Source organism: Anabrus simplex, chromosome 12 (assembly GCF_040414725.1).
Source record: "Anabrus simplex isolate iqAnaSimp1 chromosome 12, ASM4041472v1, whole genome shotgun sequence".
NCBI lineage: Eukaryota > Metazoa > Arthropoda > Insecta > Orthoptera > Tettigoniidae > Anabrus > Anabrus simplex.
In genome coordinates this window covers 62781460-62805000 of record NC_090276.1, presented here as the reverse complement: position 1 = coordinate 62805000, position 23541 = coordinate 62781460, and the positions used below count along the sequence as shown (strand labels likewise).

Genomic DNA, 23541 nt, shown 5'->3' with positions numbered 1-23541 from the left:
TCGTTTAACGTCGCACTAAAGCAGCTAAGATTTTGGGCGGCGGAAGGACAGGGAAGGGTAGGACTTGGAATGCACCGGCTGTATCCTTAATTAACGTAGAGCCCCAGCATTTGCTTGCTGTGAATATGGGAAAGTACGGAAAAACATCTTCAGTGCTGCCATAGGTGGCATTCTAAACCACCACCTGTCGAATGCAAGCTTGCAACTGCGCGACACTAACCGCACGGACAACTCGCTCCGTAATAATAATAATAATAATAATAATAATAATAATAATAATAATAATAATAATAATAATAATAGCTGAGATTTAAAAGCACTGACTTTCTGTGCTCAAGTATGTGTGTCGGATTCCAGCTCAGACCGTTGGCATTTGAATGTGCTTAAATACGGCAGCCTCGTCTCCGCAGATCTACCAGAATGTTAGGGAACTCCTGCAGGACAAAATTCCGGCACTTGAGCTTCTCAGAAAACTTCTGTATAACCTTAGTCAATGAGTACGTAAAATGAACAATATTATTGCTAATAATAACCGTACGGCCTAAGTTACTGTGAGCAAGCATTAATATTCTATGCCATCTAGGTTGCGTGCGTGTAAATTTCTATGTTCTGTCTTACTCTCCCAGACGGCAGAGACGCCAGAACTCTATATCGAGTGACCGACAGTTGCGTTTTAATGCATGTTATTTGATAAACATGACTTTATTGCCGGAATCTTGGACAGGTCAACTAATTATTTTTATTATTATTATTATTATTATTATTATTATTATTATTATTATTATTATTATTAAGTCATGCCCATCAAAATCCTCTGCTATTGGGATCACAACTGGGGAGGAGGGCCAGTATGGTGGACAGGAGCCTTGTTGGGGGATGGGAAGGTCGGAAGGTATAGACAAGGAAGAGGGAAGGAACAGGGGTCTGAGTAGCTCAGACGGTTGAGATGTTGGCCTTCTCACCCCATCTTGACAAGTTCGATCCTGTCTCAATCCTGTGATATTTGAAGGTACTCAAATAGTCATCCTCGTATCGGTAGATTTACTGGCACGTAAAACAACTTCTTCCGGGGTAAATTTCGGCACCTCAGTCTTCAAAAAGCGTAAAGTAATTAGTGCGACGTAAATCAAATTACATTTTTTAAATTAGAATTACTGCCGCTGTTTTGAGATACCAACGCCAATATTTTACCATCAGAATAAATGTAGAGAAGTGGCACAACTACTAAAATACTATAAAATACAAGAAAAAACAGAGAAATATTCAGGGTAGTTGGAAAAAACGTGTAGCGGGTATTTCAGCGTTAGAAGTTGGTTACACTGATTTATAATTTGAAAACAATTACTCCATACGTCGTTGTCATTTCATCAGTTGTTGAAGTTAGCCAATCAGATCACTTCCCGGGCGAATTCAAATGGGCTTTGGGAGGCGGTGTTGCTAAATCTGTATATCGCTGAACACTGGTTTGAGAGCAGCAATGGAAGAAAACATCTTCGCCATGGGAGAGATCTGAATACGCACTTCTGAGGCGACAGGATCGCACCATAACAAGTACGCTACGGTGACTGCGGTTCAAATCCACCCTTATTTTGTGTTCAATGCTGACTTCTTGGCATGGCTTTCAATTCGGTTACATATGATAAAAATCATCTTTGGTCCGTATTGACAAATTACAATTAAAATATAAAGACATTTGTGTGAAAAGTTTCTTTTAAAAAACTTATGTCCTCTCATTGCGATTTGCTTTTATGAAAAATGTTCTTGCTTCCTTCTCGTGATATACGCAAAATATTTATTTATTTATTTATTTATTTATTTATTTATTTATTTATTTATTTATTTATTTATTTATTTATTTATTTATTTATTTATTTATTTATTTATTTATTTATTTCTTAATCTGTTTACCCTCCAGGGTTTGTTTTCCCTCGGACTCAGGGAGGGATACCACCTCTACCGCCTCAAGGGCAGTGTCCTGCTGCGTCAGATTTTGGGTCGTGGATACAACTGGGAACAATGAACAGGACCTCGGCCAAGCGACCTCACCTGCTACAGGGACCATGTGGGGGAATGGGAAGATTGGAAGGGATACACAAGGAAGAGGGAGAAAAGCGGCCGTGGCCTTAACTTAGGTACCATCCCGGCATTTGCCTGAAGAAGTGGAAAACTACTTCGAGGATGGCCGAGGAGGCAATCGAACCCCATCAAGTCAGTTGACCTCCCGAAGCTCAGTGTACTCCCTTCCACCCTCATACCATTGTACAAATTTTGTGGCAGAGGCGAGAATCAAACCCCGGCCTCCGAGGGGTGGGAACTAATCACGTTAACCACTACACCAGAAAGGCGGACATTATATGAAAATAATTTTATGTACTTCTTAATTTTTGTAGATATATAATATAATTTTGTTGAATCTCATGTGCCTGTTAGTCTTCAGCCGCATGCAGAAATAGCAAGACCGCCTCACAAAGCGCACATGAATTCGCCCGCGAAGCGATCTGATTGGCTAACTTCAGCAACTAATAAAATGAAAACGGTGGGAGACATCAAATTATTTTTTCCCAAATTATTTCTCAGTATGACCAACTCCCTAACGCTAATATGCTCGGTTCACGTAGTTTTCGTCCTCTCTCTGTGTAGGAAGAAGACGGGTAAAATTGAAAACGAACCAGAATTTTACACCTTTGTTAAGCTATTAAACATACGACGGGAGAAAAAAACTGTGTAATAATATAGAAGGAATATGGGAAAAGAAATCTAAAGAAGAGGAAAACACAGAAGATTTATATGAGAATATTATTTCCAAAGGGTACCAAATCAAAATAAATTTTTCTTCACATTTTCAATTTTAAATCTTTGTGATGAAATGGAAAACATATGTTGATAGGAGGATAAATAATATGAAAGACAAACAAACCGTCAAAATGGTCCAAATCCACGTCAAACAAGGAGTTGAAAATCAGCTTTCTCGCCAGTAATTAGGAAATTCCACGGGTGGGTTGGATTGGTCAAAACATAATGTATGCACACGGCCAATGAGGAGCTATTTCCTGGGCTAGCAACAGAACACATTGTTCAATTTACATTGCTGTGATCGATGACTTCATTTAATAACATTTAACTAATCTCCGCCTTGACCATAACTTTCATCGTTCTATATTCAAATACAGTCATTTTTCTCATCACTGCAGCGAAATTTATGACTTTCACACGGAAGGATTTATATTTTCAGTGCTAAAGGAACAAAATCCACCCCTTTTGCTTGCAAATTTCTTAAGCAGGAAAACTTTTTAACAGAAATACTTTGTATAAGTTAGTAATGTATTACATCTGAATAGAAAAAAAGTATTAACATGAATTTTCAGCTGAAATATTTCACTGTGAGCGTTTTTCCTCTCTGTTGTAAAATGTTACTTTTGATTTCTTTTTTTGAAAATTTGAAAATTTGAAAATAACCTCCCAGCATATACATGAGGCAGTTTTGTAGGCTGTATGAATTAGTTAAAGTTAATGTATGGGGATCGATGTTTGAGAGGAAATGCGATTCGATAAACATTCTCTATTAACACCAATCAGAGGGGAAAATATGGAAGGGATCCGATACTTCGAAAAATTAAAGGTAACGCCCAAAGAAAGACAAGGGCCATGAAGCGTATGAAAATGAAAGACTTCCTAAGCCTCGACATATAATGCCGTTGGGATCGGAAAAGCTAAAGAGTTGACTAAGGGACGTCGGATAAGGTGAGGATGCTATCAACAGTTGAATGGAAGTAATGATCCCCCTCCAACGCTCCCAAAATATCTCCAAATATCTCAAAGTCTAAGTCTGTATAACCATCTATGTACATAAAACAAAAGTTTTCACTGTACATTGCTCTGAATTAAAAAGAATGGTATTTCTGTATCGGCCGTATCCACAGTAAGAAGGCAATGCAATTTTTAATTTTTCGTCGCTTCTGTCTGTCTGTATGCACGCGCTTCACGAAAAAACGGCTGAATAGAATGTAATGAAAATTGGTATCTTAAGTCTGGGAATAAGGCTCTAGAATCTAGGCTATAAATAATTTTACTTACGCTGGTTGAAAGGGTAGCTTAGGGGAAGGCCTAGAATTGAATGCTCGAATACCTGTTATTAGCGGCCCTATCAATAGACAGTACATAACAAAAGTTATATAAAATACGATTTTCGATCATTTATGTATAATACAGTTTTATTGTATCGACTATGATAAGAGTGATACTCATAAATTTCGACTTCTGTTGCTTAGTCCATACCAGTGCCAAGCCACGAGCAAATAGTTCAACACAATGTAATCCAAATCGGCATGTCAAGGCGATGAATAAACAATGTTATTCACGCTACCTGAAATGGTACTTTAGGGGAAGGCCTAAAATTTAATTCAAATATCTGTTTTTAGTGGTCTTACATTAAGAAAACTTATAGATAATACAATATCCGATTATTTATATCGTATACGGCTATGATAACAGAGATATTAACAATTTAGATATTTGTTGCTTAATTCGTGTCAATGCCGAACACCGCAAACATGGGGAATATTGTTCAAATATGTCTTTAAGAGTCTGCTTTGGCATGACAATGAACAAAGCACGGGGTCAGACACTCAGTGTGCTTGGAGTTGAGCATCATCTTCTGTCGCGTTTATCACATCCTGGTGGGGTAGGGGGTGAGATTTGTGTAGCACATATGGCCCAGGCCCAGTTATACGGTCGGATGCCTTTCCTGACGCCAGCCTCGTGTGAATAGAAGTGTATACTATTGCGTGGTGGTTGGCACTGTGTTGTGTATGAATGAAATGTGTTACTACGAACACAAATTTCTTAGCGGTTTTTAACCTATTTACTAAAATATGACCAATTACAGAATGTTTATGTTACATCAATTAAGGAATTGCATAATTGCGGTACTGACTCGATTATCTTTTTGCCGTTCAGCGCTCCACACATATTCAAAAGTGGCAACGATTACTGATAATGATGATGATGATGATGCTTGTTGTTAAAGGGGCGTAACATCTCAGTCATCAGCCTACAACCTTTATTCGCCCCTGTTCAATGGTAATACAAAATTTGCTGTTTTTAGTAATAATGTTATTGGTTTTAAGTCCCAATAATTACTTTTACGGCTTTCGGAGACGCCGAGGTGCCGGATTTTTGCCCCGCGAGAATTACTTTACGTGCCGGTAGATCTACCGACATGGGACTGGCATATTGTGCACCTTCAAAAATCGAACGTCTCTCTCCCGGACAGCTTTACGCGTGTTACATCAAAACAAAATCTTTTAGTCTGCATTAGTGGATGAAAACCGACTAATGTCGAATACAAGGAAATCTTATAAGTCCTCGGTTAAACGTAACTTATGGGCATAAATGCATTAATGCTCCCATGGCAGTTAAAGATACGTCCAAGAATCATTTATTGGATATACAGCACAGTACCGGTCAAAAGTTTAGGACCACAAAAAAATTCATGATATGTCATTTAGAACCTAAAATTGTGCTACTAGACCTCTGTATTTTTTTTTTGCTCTGGCATCTAATATGATATACCTCGCTTAATTTCATTGAGTTACGCCAAGTATTGTATAAGTTTTTAACTTTTTTTAACTGTTGGAAGGTCACATCAAAAAGTCAAGATATTTGAAAATAGTATGTACTGTAATTGGTTGCAAGTATCACCACCAAGATTCTTTTGTAGGCTTGGCAACAGGTGGGGGTCATGTATAAAAATTCCGAAAAACTGCGGCACCGATTTTTGTGTGTTTATTTTTTTTCAAATTAGTGGTGAGTTGGTCATTTCTCCTTGTTTTTGTCATAGGTCTCAGTGTGAGCTAACAGCATGAGAAATGTGTTCTTGGGTGCCATCTGTAGAGTGCAAATGAAACTGTCACTGCAGATAAGTCGCACACCGATAACTCGACCTGAGACCTTGGGCCATACATGACAAAGATAAAGAAAAATCAACATCTTTGCGTTGCTTTGAAAAAATAAAACACGCAAAAAAAAAAAAAAGGTGCCGCATATTTTCGGAGTATTTATACTAAACTGACCCCCACCTGTTGCAAAGTCTACAAACAAATCCTGGTGGTGATACTTGCAACCAATTAAGAGTATCTGGGTATTCAGCCCGAAGGCTGGTTTGATCCTCAATAGCTCCGCCAAAGGCTGTCATAACAGCCTAGACATCACTGAAGAGGTGTACTAGGGAAATAGGGAGTGAGGTAGTTTCCCGTTGTTTTCCTCACCGAGCCAGAAGTTGCTCACATATCAGCCTGCTAGGCCCACTAAAATGCAAGCACCAACCGACCCTATGAGCGATATTTTCACACCATTCATAACAGGGACTGGCTGCATAAGGAATGGTATTACTAGCATCGCTGATACCTCAGTCACTTTCATACTGTCGAAGTCAAGGATGAGACTGTGACAGGTCAATGGAAGTAACACACTTGTTCTAGCTCACACCAGAGTACATACTGGCACAGTAAACTCTACACCTCGCTAGCAAAGGCATATACAGTACATTAAATAACAAAAAAATGTATTACCGAGCTCGATAGCTGCAGTCGCTTAAGTGCGGCCAGTATCCAGTATTCGGGAGATAGTGGGTTCGGACCCCACTGTCGGCAGCCCTGAAGATGGTTTTCCGTGCTTTTCCATTTTCACACCAGGCAAATGCTGGGGCTGTACCTTAATTAAAGGCCATGGCTGCTTCCTTCCCGTTCCTAGCCCTTTCCTGTCCCATCGTCGCCATTAGACCTATCTGTGTCAGTGCGACGTAAAGCAATTTGTAAAGTTTTTGACTTTTTGGTGCGACCTTCCAAGAGTTACAAAATCCTAAGCGCTATAGTACTTGGACTAAATGAAATCAGATGTGAGAGCTCAGGAAGAAAATTACAGAGGACTAGTGGTTCTAGATGACATTTCGTGATTTCTTTGTGTGGTCCCGTACTTTTGATTTTTATAACATTTTGCTAGCAGGAATAGCTTCAATTTATTACATTTGAAAGGAAACTAAACGTACGATTGTATTGAATGGTGATAATTTGTAATTCGGATTCCTTCCTTCCTTCCTTCCTTCCTTCCTTCCTTCCTTCCTTCCTTCCTTCCTTCCTTCATTCATTCATTCATTCATTCCCTTTCACTCTTCCACAGAGGGGCCTGCTCTTTATTAGATTGTACTCCTTAGGAGATCTCAGTAAAGGCAGGAGGTCCCGAAAGCTCATTTAGAACTAACATCCAAGTCATGGCACAGTGCGGGTTTACAGGTGTTTACACATAATCACTTGATATAAATACACGAAACTGTAGATCTCCATATCTCAAGACTGAACTATTAAACAAGAACGACAATGTAAAACCAGTATTTATAAAAATACCCTGCCTGATAAAAAACTGATGCACCCAAAAGTGGGTGAAACGAAACTTCTTGTGTTCAGAGGGTATGTGATATTATTTTCAGTGATTACAAACTCGAGTCAAATTTGCAAAGAACCTGGCAGTATGAGCCTACTTATCAGTATGATGTTGGACCCCCTCTGGCCTGGATCCATGCACTTATTGCGTTGGGAAAAGTGTCATAAAGCTGTAGAATCCTCTCCAGAGGCAAGCTGGCCCACAACTGTCGTAAGTGGTCCTTCATATCCTGGATACTGGTACTGGGACGGAGTTGGTCCCGCACAAGTTCTATCGGGGACAGATCTTGGCATCTTGCTGGTTACGGGAGAAGCTCAACATCGCGCAGACAGTTCATAAGAGACACGTGCCGTGTGTGGATGAGCATTGTCCTGTTCAAAAATGTCACCACGACACTGTCGCATGAGTGGTAATACATGAGGATGACGTACCGTTCTGCCATCAGAGTTCCCTCAATCACTACGAACCGTAACCTGAAGTCATACCAGAACACCAGGACTAACACCGCTGTGCATCTCCAGGAAGAATGGGACCTCTCCCCAGATCGCCGCCATACTCACAGAGGATGGTCATGCGGGGTATGGCAAAACCACGATTCATCGCTGAGTGTAATGCGTCGTCATTCATCCGCAGTCCCTGCTTCCAGGTCAAATCACCACTCCAAATTTAGCCCTTGGTGTTGTGCTGTTACCGGCAGCGTTCGCATGGGACGGTAATTCCATAGTCCGACTGCTGCTTGGTCTGAGATGACACAGAAAGGTGCAGGGAGTCCGTTACTTCTTCTCGTGTAGCAGTGCACAATATGACGATCCTTCCTTTTGGTGGACAGGCATGATCGACAGAAACCTTGACGACGAGTATACCTGCCCTCATATTCCCATGCAGTCCAACATCGGACGAATGTCACATCCGGATGCCCCAACAATCTGAATACTGCACGATTCGACCAGCTGGCCAAACTCTGTCAGGTGCTGATAATGCTCTCTCAAACGAGTACGCGGCATCCTTCTCAGTGATCACTCAACATCTGACGCTCTTCACGCCCATTATTTACCCTCCAGACCTCTAAACACTAATGCACTCCGGTGGCCGTTCTGTCATTAAGATTTGCAACGCTAACCACTTACATACCCGCCATTGGTGTATACGTGTACGAAGTTACATTGACATCAGACCATTTCTTCTGGGTACTTCAATGTTTTGTCAGGCAGTGTATTATACATTTTCACGACATGTTTAAACTGTGTTTAGAACCCAAAAAAGGACCTAAATACCACATGTTTCATAGAACCTAATAATTTCAATGAATGAATTGCTACATGCTATTGCTTCTGTTGGGGAGTTGTTGGATTCAGTGCCCATCACCGGCAGCCCTGAAAATAAAATTCTGAGGATCCCAAATCTACATAAGGCTATAACTGAAATTAGTCCGAGTCCTAGCCTTCGCCTATACCACTGGCATCATAAAATTGTTTCAGCGAGACGTTAAAAGGAAAATAACATACTATTAATTTTCACCTGCATAGGCCATACATTGGGATTAGCACGGCAAACTCCTTCACGGGAATATTATCCATAATAAGTAGTATATAACAATTGTGTGTTGCATATAAGTCCGTGTGTTACTCCGGGAAAGAACCCCTACAGTTCTGCAAACCGTATTACACGTAAGTTGAAACATTTCCGTATCTGCCAGAAATTTACGCTAATGCCTACAGGAACCGTAAGGTTCATTCTGGAAAATCAACCTGAATTACTAGTGTTTCTAATTCCGCTCCCATATAAACAATAACAATAGACTCTACGAAGAAAATTAAACACCCAATGTAGTCTAATTACAAAATAACAGAATTTCACCATGCTCTAAATTTGACCCAATCAATTTCTACTCTTTGGTACCCTGGCTGTAAATTCTTTAAAGCATCCCAATATGGAGGCAAGAAACAAAATACACATAAGTTATTACCACAAAATTCCGGTCATTAACGCTATCAAGCGATTTTTGAGGATATAATGCGAATGACAATAAACATAATATCATCACTTATGTATACTAAATCAACAGACGTATAATTTGTTGTCAAAGATTTTTCAGTGGGGCAAATTTAATTTAACAAAGACTCGTTCTAATCATATTTCAATTAACACTGCGGATTAAATTATTTTGAGTAGATCATATTACATTTCTTCCGTATGTTATAACTCGGTGCAGTATCCTTTTGAAAAAATGTCCTTTATAAAGCCCTGAATTTTATGCACTAATAGATTAGAATGCAAACTTACTGAAGCGGGTAACACTGCACAACGGATATGCTATGAGTTTTGCATAAACACTGGGGGGGTCAGCTCGTAAGAAGCCCTAGAATTTATGCTATTCTCACTACATTACGGAAGAGCAGCCTAGTGGAACCACCTGTATATTTGTATAACTGCTGTAATTAAACTATTAAATCACCATGAACAGAATGAACTACTCAAAAACAAGTTTGTGAACGGATCGCTGTTATTACGATATCATTCTGGCCAATATCGTTCGTCAAAAATGGAGAATAATCGAAGACTTTATAACAAGCATTTGTAAAATATATATAGAGTGTAACTGAAGAAAAACCAATGCGGTACTTCAAATAAAAGGTGAATACAATATATGGGAAGAAAGTGTAGCTTATCTATTTAAACTGTATCCCTTAATGACGATCAAAGGACAAATTACAAATGAACCTTGTGGGATGATACAACCTACTAACAAATAGTTACATGTTAGAAATAATTCGAGGTATGGTCGGAGAAAGTGCCTGAGTAAACTTGAACATTACAAGAATGTGGACGTCATGGCAGCTGGCCATTTCCCCAGGAGACAGCGACACACAGCTAATTTTCAAGTGAGAGAAGGAACAAAATTGATAACCTCTCGTGATATTATTGCAAAAATAAGTCAAATTCTTGAAAATGGTACTCCTTATATGCGCAAACGCAAACTAACAATGTATAAACCTTCTCCCTATTATTTAAGAAGAATTTTTCTGGTACTTGACATAAACTTTGAGTCCCGTTAGACATCATCGACCGCACCACACCAATTAACAAATTATGTTTATACACGTTTCAAGCGTTAACCTTTTCAGAGACAAAGATCACATTTTTATGAATTAGGCAGCTCATTATGCTTGTAAATTCATAAAATATGTTTTATTATATTGACAACCTCAGTTATATGTTATGATGCTCAGTTATGAAATAGTGCATCTACTTTCTTTGTATTTCGATCTTTTTTACATTATTTTATAAGTAAAAATTGTGCAAAAACGTTTTGCTTAGTTCTATTTAGTAATAAGCATGTATTATCTACTTTATATAATTTACGAGCAGTTTGCAATAAGTACGCTGTTTGAATGTTCTACTTTCAGATTACTCTGGGGTTTGTCCTTCTCTTTAACTATGCAGAGAGAGCACAAGTTTTAAGTTTCAGGAAATATAAACATATACTTCGCACCTTTACACGATAAGGAATATTTCAAGGAATAATAATTAGATACATATTAATTCACTGCCCGGTTACAACGTTGTTTTTAATCAAGTTTTCCGCATTATACGGCACTTGCAAATTAGAGATAATCTCAAAATAATTAAATATTCCGTGGGTATTTCTTAGTGTCATTAAATTTCATCTAATTGCTCATTTTCATTCAAAAATCTCACTTTTCAAAATACAGTTTCATACTAAGTTGCCACTTTTTGTGGCGTATATCTTCGATATTTTACCTAGCCTTTCTAATTGAGAAAATGTCAATACGTTTTTACTGCTCATAATAAAGGAGCGTTTGGTCAAAAGCTGCTACTTCCACCTTAAGGAAGTTGTGTGAAAAAGCGCAAGAAACGTTAAATAAGACACATGCGACGCCTGGTCTGGACTGCGTACGGCCATCGATAATATTCAGCTACTGTAACGCACGTGAGCGAAATACTGATTTACTTTTTGGAATTAGAAATAGGAGCTATAGAACGTACTTCTCAATTTGTTCACTTATAAAAGGGTGTGAAACTTATGATAATAAATATGGACATAAATTGAAAGGAGATGCTTTAGGGAAATTAGTCAAAATCTACTTATTCGCTGGACATGATTAAACAGCATGCCCATCAACACACGTGTCTATCTCCTGAGGAAGTACACAAGTTTAAGTACAACAGGGATGTTGAGAAGACAACATTTTTATATCCTTCCTCAAGACAAAATAACATTCACATGAATAGCGAGAAATTACAATTGTAAAGTAATTAAGTAATTACATATTACGTGCTTATTACATTCATTAATGCTAATGTGTGCATGCGTAGTTGTTTACACGCATAATTATGCTTCCGTGCCCAGGTAAAACGCGTGAATATCAAGAAGCGTCTGTTCAAAGAATACCGTAGACGATTTAAAAAAAGCGAAATACAGTGCAAAGTTATAACTGAATCCTAACTGATAAGAATTTCATTTCACAGACTATGAACATGTCCTGATAATTACGACAGCATAGACCTTGTAAAATTCAGTGTAAAGTGATGCGAATAAGTGAACATTCAAGAAGTTCTCTAAAACTCCAGTTATTCATTTTATGTTTATGTATGATACTGGTAATACATAATATTTGTCTATTTCAATTCTCAGTGCTAATACAAATTATCACAAATTTTAGATATCGTGTTATGGATTATACGGGTGAGTTCGTGGAGGTTTTTTCTTTGACCTATATGCGGACCTGATTTAATCACGATGTACATTCTAAGGCAGCGGTCTTAATGGATTTATGGTGGTATTGTGGTGTAGAGGAGTAACGTTCACACGTAATCAGTAATATATTATAAATAAGTAACGTGAGATAATTTTTGAGCTAATTATACTACCGGTGTGTTTCTCTTTCTTTTTCTAATGAAAAGCTAATAATTTATTTAAGTAATGGTGTTTATGTATTAAGAGTAAATATGTATGTTTCAACGTAAGAATATATACGGAGAATATTTATATTGGTGTTCTTAAACAAGACTACCTCAGGGAGAGCATATTTATGTTTGTTTTTATGTGATCAAATGATATTAAAACGAATGTAGAATATAAGAAAATGATGTCCTGTTGGACAAACCATTAGTTTTCGTCTGTTATAATTTAATTGATCGCGTGTATGGTGACCGTATCAGAAGAATTACTTTACATACACCGACACTATCTGAGTATTGGGTTGTTTTTTCTTAGAACTAACGCCGATATTGAATAATATGGTGTGTGGCAATCTTAGTACTTCACTTACAAAAAATGTGCACGCCATCAGATCATAAAATAAATATATTTTTTCTTAATTATCGGACATCAGACTGAGCTCTATCTAACAAATCACCCCTTGAAAGGTTATTAAATAAATTTCTGCGCATGCAAATTCTGATGAACAGTAAAATATATATCTTAAAAGTCTTCAAAATAATCATAGTTAACCTGATTGAAAATACTCATATAATTTCAAAATCGTTTATGTTCACCGTAACTCAATCGTTTACACAAAGAAAACTTGTACAGTGCTGGGATTAATGTATAGTGAAATTAAGTTGATTTTATTGCTAACAATAGCCAACCAGTAAATACTGATTAAAGAATTAATATATTTGGTAATAATACCTTATATTGTTACACAAACTGATATTTAGTCACTCCCATGGATGGTCGCAAAGTGTATAGGATTGCAAACAATTAAACTAACACGTGCTAATTTCAGATTTTGACATTCATTAATGGCAGTATGTGTGTGTGCGTAGGTGTACGTTTTTGTTTACATACATAATACATATTTGTGTTTCCATTCTCAGTTTGAAACACCCTGCGTTCAAAGATCATATGTAGAAATCACACTGAGAACTATGCAAAGAATTTTAGTGCAAATATTATAATAATTTTATCGTATATGATGTGGAATTCATATTGTAGGAGACTTGATATTTTTTCGCTTGCTATGTAATATTTGTTAAGGGATATACAAAGCTAAATTCATTTTTGCGGATTGTACATGACTCTACAACAAATACTTCTAATACAGTAGAATACTCTTACAGAGAATACTTGCTACAGGACGGTACGTTTTCAAATCAATTTACACGGAAATATCCTATCGTAAACAGTTAAAATTAGATGCGAATAACTTTTCACGTGTCAGTCCACTGACGTAGCACATTTTCATCACGTGCGGTATATAAATAGAGAATTCTCTACAAAATGTTGATTATGGGTAAAGCTGTACTGAAAAGGTTAAATTTTTATCGGGAACGTTTTAATGTATTGATACCTCCTTAACAGCAAATAAATGTATAGTGATTATTTTGCATTGTAATCGGATAATTTCTCATGATAAATATATAATTTTTAGATATTAGAAAATACATTTTCGAATTAATTTTTATACGAATATAGGTCGCATTTTTATATTGTTTATAATGAATAAAAAGGACAGGATTTTCAAGGATCGTAAACAAAGGTAACTCTGCTATTTTTCTTGGATACTACTGTCATGTTGACTAGAACAGCAATATTAATTTCATTGATTATTATTTACTGCGTTGCTAATTTTAGTAACTGTTATTTTCTACTATATGTTTTGGACACGATACGAAACCGTCCAGTTGAATATTGGCAAATACTTACTTATTGTGTTGTCACTTTATAAATTCGGTTGTTTTTTCACGTTTATTATAGCTACATATTTAGTTGAAGATTTTTCACGTGGACTGACAAATATTTATTTCACTATTAATTTACACTTTATACTAGTATTCTTTAAATAATATTATATGGAAATCTCCATCTCGTTTCACGTGGACTGATAAGTATTTATTTACTATCTTGTCAATTTCAGTGTTTTGTTTATATTTTTGCTATTTTCTCATAAGATGTATAGATAAGGATCTGCTAGACGTGGCAGTGAAGGTTAGAGTGTGTAATGCTAAGAACTGAGGCACTCACCGACGGATTAGGCATGCAGCGTCGCATGGGATCCGGCGAACGATACGTCGGCGAATATCTTCCTGGAAAACAGGAACTGGGAGCGCTGATTGGAGGATGTAGTGACGGCTTCCCGTTCATCATCTTGTCCGGGGAATACATCATGTCCCCATCACACACTGCACTAACAAACTATTACAAAAACACCTCCTATATGTGAAAAGCTTTCCCTACTCGATAACACTGTTACCAGCCAGCCTTTCCCTCTTGTATTGTTGTGTGCACCACAGGTTCTCCACTACCTCGCACAGCACGGGGGCGGACACCTCCCGCCGTCACGTGACACACACACTGGCGCATGCGCCGGCCCTCCCACAGTAGCGGCCATTCCATGCAGCTAAAAACCCTCTCACTGTTTCTATCTCCCTCAGTTCTCGGTTACTGCTGTATACACCCCCTTCCTTCCTTCCTTCCTCCCAACACACAGAGGGTGAGTTATGATGGGGAGCAGGAGGGAGGGGAGGCTACAAGAGAGGGGAACACTGACAGTGAAGAGGGGGGAAAGGGAAATGCTGACTATATCCAAACCTCCTCTCTCTCATATACAATTATTCCACATCGGTCTCTCATACAGATTCTGTTGCAAATTTAATTGAACATTTGATTTGACCCCTCTTCGCCCGTCCATCCCCACCTTCCCCCTTCCTCTTCAGCCCTCACTATCCTCTTCTTTAATTGGTAGTTATTTTTCTGCACGTTACGTTGGTTGGCATAATATCTCCTCTCAACGAACGAACGAACAAACACACACTTGCTGTGTGTATGTGGTTGGAGATGAGGGAGTCAAGTGCTTCCAGCGGGCACCTGCTACGTCCTCCCGCTCACAGTCAATGCCACAAACGAGTGAATGAGAACAGGGTACGAATATCCCATGTACCCTTAGATATATAAATAAGGGATTTTGTCTTTTACTAATCTTTTCATAGCCCCCTGTGGGTGGAAGACGCAGGCGAAAAATAAGCTCACGGTATCTCTTGCCTGTCGTAAGAGGCGACAAAAACGGGGTGACCTTGGGATGATTGAATAAGAACCATGAAAATACTTGTGATTAGTACCATCACGCGAGGAATACTATCGGTCACTTTTACTTGCGACTGGTTCGCTGTAGGTTTCCAGTACCTAAAATTAGTACCACTATATGCGGAACACCATGGACTTACGTTGCCTGGGACCGATTATAAATCCCTGAGAAGTATTCAGGTGGTCCGATGAAGTGGGAACAAGGATAGTCGCTTTCAGAGTTCAGTAAGCAAACTTCTGTCAAATAAAAAAGAGCCTCCTCAGTCTTGTCTTTTGCGGTTACCTCTATTTCCCTATTTCACCTTGGGTAATATTGCCAATTTCTGACCTGAATCTGTATGATTCTGTAAGGAATACCGTAATAATAAGGAGAAGAAGACACATTCACTGTAGACTTGTATACCTCTTATCGTTCAGTCTGTAAGCCTTTGTGAATTTACAAAATTTCACTAAGATTCTCAATTTGTAACAACCCTTTGACCTGGCTTAGTTCTATACCTCTTATCCTTAAATCATTATCAACTGAGTCTAATCAACGTAGTCCTGGCCACCCTCTACTTCTCTTACCCTCCATGATCGATGTCGTTATTCTCGTAGTTAACTTACCCTTCTCCATTCCCCTCTCATTGCACCACACCTGAATCCGGTTTATGCGTACATCGAATTAATTCATAACTCAGCTTTCATCTCCTCATTTCGACTACCCTCCCTCCATTCTTCTCACTCGTTTATACCAGCAATTATTCTCGCTATTCTCATGTCTGTTATTTCTAACTTATAAATAAGATATCCTGAGTCTACCGAGTTTTCACTCCCGTATTGCAAAGATGATCTGAAAACAGGCTGGTGTAAAGAAAGTTTCGTCTGGGAGCTGAGTTCTTCTTACAAAATACTGTTGATCGCAACTGCGAGCTCACTGCATTAGCTTTCCTGCACCTTGATTCAATCTCACTTACTATACTACCATCCCGGGAGAAAACGCATTCTAAATACTTGAAATGCTCTACCTGTTCAAGCTTTGTATTCCCAACCTGACATTCAGTTCTCTTAGGACTCCTACCTACTGACATCACTTAGGTCTTGGAATGCCTCATTTTAAAATCAAACTCATTGCACATATTTTCAGGTTCCAAGATATCAGACTACAGGCTTTCAGCAAAGTCTGCCATTAAGACCAAAAAGTCGGTATGAACTAAACTGCTTATTACCAGAGCCCGGATTTTTATGCATTAATAGGTTAGAATGCAAACTTACTGAAGCGAGTAGCATGTATAGTCTACCTTCACAACGATTATGCTATGAGGTTTGCATAAACATTAGAGGTACGGCCCATCAGAACCCCTATAATTTATGTTACTCTTGCTACATTATGGAAGAGTGGGTGGCCGACACCTCCTACTTGCCAAATTAGTTTGCAATCTAACCTGTTACTGCATAAAAATCCGGGCTTTACTTATTACATTTCCACCTATAATAATAATAATTTTATAATTATTATTGGTATTATTATTGTTATTTATTAATTCGCTCCACGGCTGCATCCTCCCCACTTCTAGCCCTTTTCTTAGACCATAAGACCTATTTGTGTCGGTGTGACGCAAAACAGAGCGTATAAAAATGGGACGATGGGATAGGAAAGGACTAGGAGTGGGAAGGGAGCGCCCGTGGCCATAATTATGGTACACCCCTAGAATTTGCCTGGTATGAAAATGGGTAACCACTAAAAACCATGTTCACGGCTACCGACATTGCTGTTCGAACCCACTATCTGCCGAATGCAACCTTACAGCTGAGCGATCCCAACCGCATGGTCAACTCGCACGGTAAAATTCGCTTTACACATGATTATCAGATAATACGAATCCTAAAAGTAAGCATTTGAAACAAGTACTGGGGCAGCGCATGGAGCGATTGCATATCAATACACGTTATGTTCATAACAAACGTTGCGGAGCAGCACGGGTCTTCTCGTATATCCTCCATAATATAAGGGAGAGTCAAATGAAAAGCGAACACTTGCTACAACGTGACCAAGGAATGGTTTTATACAAAAGTAATTACCAAAAGCTTAGAAACGAGAAGATCAATTCCAGTTTTGTAGAAAGAGGTGGATCGCTAATGGATCCACAATCACACCCACTTCCTCGTCCGAATGAAACTCACGTCCTCGAATGTCTTTCTTCAGTTCCCCAGAATTGTGAAAATCGTAAGGTGAAAGATTCGGGCTCTGTTGAGGATGTTAAAGTATTTCTCAAACAAATCGCTGAAGCGTAGCCTTCGCTCGATTGGAAGTATAGGAGCGAGCATTATCATGCAACAGGATGACTCAGTCCGACAGCATTCCAGGGTATTTTGACTTTATGGAGCATCGCACTTTCTGCAAAAGTGTCTTCAATAGCGCTGCACCACCAGACAACGAACCTCATTTCTCTGCTCTTCATTGCTTGCCTCCATTTCTACAGCTGGACGAACACACACATACAGTTCTCCAATCACAACGATGGCATTATCGATATATCGTTGCCACCTTTTGAGCGAAATGTGTGCCATGGCGGGTGTTCAGTTTCAGTTTGACTGCCCCTTATATTTGATTTCAAAATGAATCTTCACCCTCTGACTGAAAATCAGTTCTACAATTATTGAGCAATTTGTCAATTTCGAAAAAGTCTATCAGTCAATAATCATTGTTCCTAGAACATAAGCGTGATAAAACACCATAAAGAGGCACCACAACAGCAAAAATATGGACGGTGAAGAGTCAAATAGAACAATGCGCTCTTTACGAATACTTGAGGTCAGAATTCATATTTTACGGCTAGGTACCTCTCTCAACACCAAGCCCATATGGAGGAATGTGTTTGCCATTGCGTGTTTTTGTGGTGGAAATATATTTTTGTGTTGTGCGTTAAAATGTTTTAAGGTAAACACAAAAACATAGTTACAGAGCTAAAGGCCGGGCTGAGTGGCTCAGACGGTACAGCGCAGGTTCGATCCTGGCTCACTCCGTCGGTATTTGAAGGTGCTCAAATACGTCTGTCTCCAGTCGGTAGATTTAGCGGCACGTAAAAGAACTCCTGCGGGACTAAATTCCAGTACCTAGGCGTTTCCGAAAACCGGAAAAGTAGTTAGTGGTACGTAAAGCTGTTATTATTATTATTATTATTATTATTATTATTATTATTATTATTATTATTATTATTATTATTATTATTATTATTGCCAGCCCCATGATGTAGGGGTAGCGTATCTGCCTCTCGCCCGGAGTCCCCGGGTTCAGTTCCGGGAGAGGTCATGGAATTTTCTCTCTACCTGAGGGCTGGTTCGAGGTCCACTCAGCCTACGTGATTAGAATTGAGGAGCTATCTGACGGTGAGATGATGACCCCGGTCTCGAAAGCCCAGAATAACGGCCGAGAGGATTCGTCGAGCTGACCACACGACTTCTCGTAATCTGCAGGCCTTCGTGCTGAGCAGCGGTCGCTGGGCAGGCCAAAGCCCTCTCAAGGGCGTTAAGTGCCGTGGGGTTTCATTATTATTATTATTATTATTATTATTATTATTATTATTATTATTATCTCCGTTAGTGTCTTCTAGGGACCACAGGACAATTCTAATGCTTCATCCTTAGTTGTTCCACCCCCTGTGGGTGGGGGACGCAGATGAAGAATACACCTACGGTATCCCTTACCTGTCGTAAGAGACAACTAAAAGGTGCGACCAAGGAATTATGGAATTAGAACCATTATACTACTTGTAATTAGTGCCCGCCTGGTGGCCATGATCGTTAAGGCGCTGAAGTCTAAAACGGTCTAACACCGAGGTTAGCCGGTTCGAGTCCCGTTGGTCGAAAAAATTTTCACCATCAGAATGTTGGCCGGCAGGGTAGGGGAGGTGGTGGTATACAATTTCTAATCACTAGATTGCGTGCCAAAAGCCTGGATTAAATTCCAAACCTCTCCGCAGTGCTCATATGGAGTGAGGGCATATGACGCTATTGATGGTGATTCGTCCGTCGGATGGGGACGTTAAGCCTTGAGCAGACCCCTTGGTGCTATTCGACAGGAGTAGGCTATGTGCCGGCACCGGGTTTCACCCTCTCCCTACTATCATATATCACGTCATTCATTTCATCTCCCATTAACTCCTCTGATGAGGTTGACGTCAGGAAGGGCATCCGGTCATAAAAAATCCGCCACGACAAATTCATCTCACCTCATACCCGACCCCGTAGGGAAACGGGACAAGGGTTGGACAAACAACAACATACTACTTGTAATTAGTACCACCACGCAGGGAACACCAAGGGTCGCTTTTACTTGCGCATAGTACCACTATGTTAGCTGCACAATAGGTTTGTGATTAGTACTGACAGTGTGTGCTCAGAATGCATTTTACAGTACCTGTGATTCGTACCACTATATGAGCGACACCACGGGAGAGTCCCTGTGGTTAGTCAACTTATGTGAAGAACACCATAGGTTTGCGTTGCCTGTAAATAGCGACACATTGTGCGAAACACCAAAGGTCTGTGTTACATGGGTGCATGACATTACCTGTGAGTAGTACCATAATATGTGGAATACCGCGAGTCTACGCTACTTTTGATTAGCACCGCAACATGACAAATACCATGGTTTTACTTTCCTAGCGATAAGTACCATCATGAGTGTCCGATGAGCTGGATTTTGGACCTATTTAGACTACAAGCATCATCGATTCTATATTGTTCCTTAGAAGTAGTCCCTTGGTCAGTAATACAATTGTTTAACGCTAATGTGAGGTATTGCGGGTCGGGTCAACTGATTGTTTTCACTTCATATCCATCCATTAATTCTTCGTCCTCACGTTTTGAATTCTGGTCAGTGGAGGATTTTGGACTTTTAAATTGCCCTTACTTTTGTTCCATTAGGGGCCGATGACCTAGATGTTAGGCCCCTTTAAACAACAAGTATCATCATCATCATCATCATCATCATCATCATCTTCTTCTTTGTTGTTCCTTCTGCGTCCTGCAATACTCCTTCATCTGCCTGTTGCTTCTTCTTCCCTGATGTTGTTTCTTTCTAAATGTGTCTTGACTTCATTATTATTATTATTATTATTATTATTATTATTATTATTATTATTATTATTATTATTATTATTTCCGATGAGGCCTGCTAAGGACCATGTGCCAATTTCAGTTCAGTTCTTCATGCTTTGTTGTTTTCTCTTCCGCTCCTTCCAATATTCTTTCATCCTTTCACTATGCTGTTTCCTTCTGTCCTCGTACCAATTCGCACCAGGCTTCTTGTCAATCTTCCTTGGAATCCTTCCATACTTACTATCCTCGTTCTAAAAATTTCTCTGTCCATAATTTCTTCTTCTCTTATATTACTTCTTTCCAAATCTTGCTTTACTTCTTGAATCCAGCTACTTGTCGCCTTTTTGTCCCATAGGTACTTGAAAATCCGTTTTGTTAATCTGGAATCATCTATTATGTAAATATGTCCGAAAAATTGCAATCTCCTTTTTCTTATTGTTTCTGTTATGTTTTCTATGTTCCAGTATATTTCATCATTAGGTCTTAATTTCCATACTTCTGTTGTTTTCACAGGGCCTAAGATTTTCTCATGATTCTCCTTTCTAGTACCTCAAGTTTATCTAACTATAGTTTAGTACCAGACATTCACATGCATATAAATATTCCGGTTTCAACACTGTAGTGTAGTGCCTTATTTTCAGATTTTTAGATAGGCACTTTTTGTTATAAAAATTCTTTGTGATACCATATTATGCTCTTCCCATCTTGTGTACCCTTTCTTCTACTGCAGATTTGTCTAAACCATATTCTTGAATTATTTGTCCCAGATATATGAATTTGAATTTACTGGACCAATATCTGTTGTCAAAACGTTTGGAGCATTCTTGATGTTTGTAATAAATGTTGCTTTTTCTACGGAGATTCTCGAACCTGTCTTGTTGGCTATTTCTTCCAAGAGATTGATTTGTGTTGTTGCGCTTCTTATAGAGCTAAATGTATTGACCAGACGCGACTAAAAACTCCACCCGGCCTGGAATTGAACCTAGAGTCCTCTGACGCGCAGCTCGGAATAACCTATGTGGACGCCTGGAATATTTGCTACCCGCTATCCTGCTACGCGGGCTGCATATATATGTTCGCCCAGCATACAACCATTAATGTCACGTGCGTTGCATGCGACACGCTGCAGGAGGATTAGTAACTAAAACGTGGGTCCTACAGTACTTCTAGAACTACAACAATAACTACAGTACAATCGTGTCCCTACTTCTGACTGTATATTTTTTTAATCTTCGACAAAAACAGTAATTATAAAGTCTAACTTTTGCTTTTGTCGTTACTATTGAGGACTTAAATATTCCCTTTGAGAAACATTCCTGAAGGTAGGAAGTCCAGTAAGAGACAAAGTTAGCAGCCCTCACGCGATGTTAGAGCTTGAATTGCGTTCTAGTTTTATCAGGTCAAAAACATGTAATTGTAATATAGAAAAATGTGAAGCGAAATTTGTGTCATTAACATAGAAGGAAGTGTTTTCCGGGTCATACGTGTAATACGGTGCTATTTTATTCCACTTTAAAGGTAAAGGATTTTTGTATGGCGTTATTATTGAAACCATTAATCAATCTCATTGGAGTACTACAATTCCATAAATCATATTTTATGTACTTTTCTAAATCAGATTTATCAGAAAGTATTAATATTCTCGTAACCACAATTTTCACTTATGTTTCGTCATGATCAGAGCTTGATCTTTCTGTATAACTCACAACCTACTTTCCTGTAAGTTGGTGACACTTTATATCTCAGAATGTATTCTATTCTTGAAGCATCCAATACGATTTTTTCTCAACTTCAAAACATTCCATGTTACCTGTTTAAAGGTTGAAAACATTTCTTAGCATACAAAGTAGGGGCCCTCGTACTACAAAAAAAAGTGCAATTAAGCAATTTCCTCAATTGTGCCGAAATTTGAAGGGCTAAATGGTACGGAAAGGTTTCAAACTGTGAGTCTTGGACAGCTCTATCAAACTAAAAACATTCGAAAAATCACTTTCGGTCCAAAATTCAGTTTCGAAAAAATCGCTTGTTTCTTTACTCGCATTCTTCTTGATTCAAATCCCAGCCTAATGAACTTATTTACATAATTATTTCTTTAATGTGTTCGTTGGTTGAATACCCTCAGGCGTTTTTTGATGTTTTGAAAAGTGTCCACACCGAATGTGGTTATAGACACTTAAGTGAAACTCTACATTGACTCACACTAACATTCGTAGTGTTAGGAAAAGAGGAAGTGCTAATCTAATCGACCGGATAACGATTAATAATAAAAGGATTGTATTTTTAGGAATAAATAAAGAACATATACTTTCTTCTTCTTAAGCCGTCGTCTCCAAACGGAGGTAGACGATCCACACGGCCAGCTCCGATCTTGACGTTGCAGCCATGCCATGTGGATTTATTGGAATATATCTCAGGATCTTTAATGCAGTGGTTTCCCGTTGCCTTCTGCATCCTAATGCCGTTGACCAAACCGGTTCCTCCGCCTTTGGGAACAATTTCTTGTCCCCAGGACAATAGAGTGCCCTTACCCATACCCGCTCATCCACTCTCAAAGGGACTGTTGGCACTTGGTATAGGGGATCACCTTATACCGGGAGATAATCGGTCCCTTCATTCGTTAGCCGCCTGCATATAAAATATTACTTTTATATGCAGTCGTTGCCCCCTATGTACCGCGGGAGGTGAATGTCAGGATTTCACCATCATTGAAACAAGTACCCAATGGCATTTCCTTGTTTCTCTGGTTCTTTATTACATTTTATTTACCTAAAAATCGTAGCTCATATCCCTAGGATGTTTTCAACATTGAGGTGCTTGTCTGAAGGCCTAGACCCGTGGGTTGTTTTATTAACTGATACTATATTGAGTGACCTATTATTCGTGTATTTTTAATTATAATTCGGTATTAATTACAACAATAATACTGTTGGTAGAGCTCTATACAGAAGATGCCTTTGTCTGTCACCGTTCAG

At 38.9% G+C, this 23541-nt stretch overlaps 1 protein-coding gene across 1 annotated transcript in view; it reads right to left on the bottom strand.

Moving 5' to 3' along the window:
* acj6 (abnormal chemosensory protein 6) overlaps window positions 1-14569 on the bottom strand; it is a 347966-nt gene extending 333397 nt beyond the window's left edge. The window contains exon 1 of the mRNA XM_067156310.2: window positions 14429-14569. Coding sequence (XP_067012411.1) covers window positions 14429-14569 — 141 coding nt within the window. The remainder of the gene's footprint in view (window positions 1-14428) is intronic.
* Between the last annotated feature and the right edge of the window lie 8972 nt (window positions 14570-23541).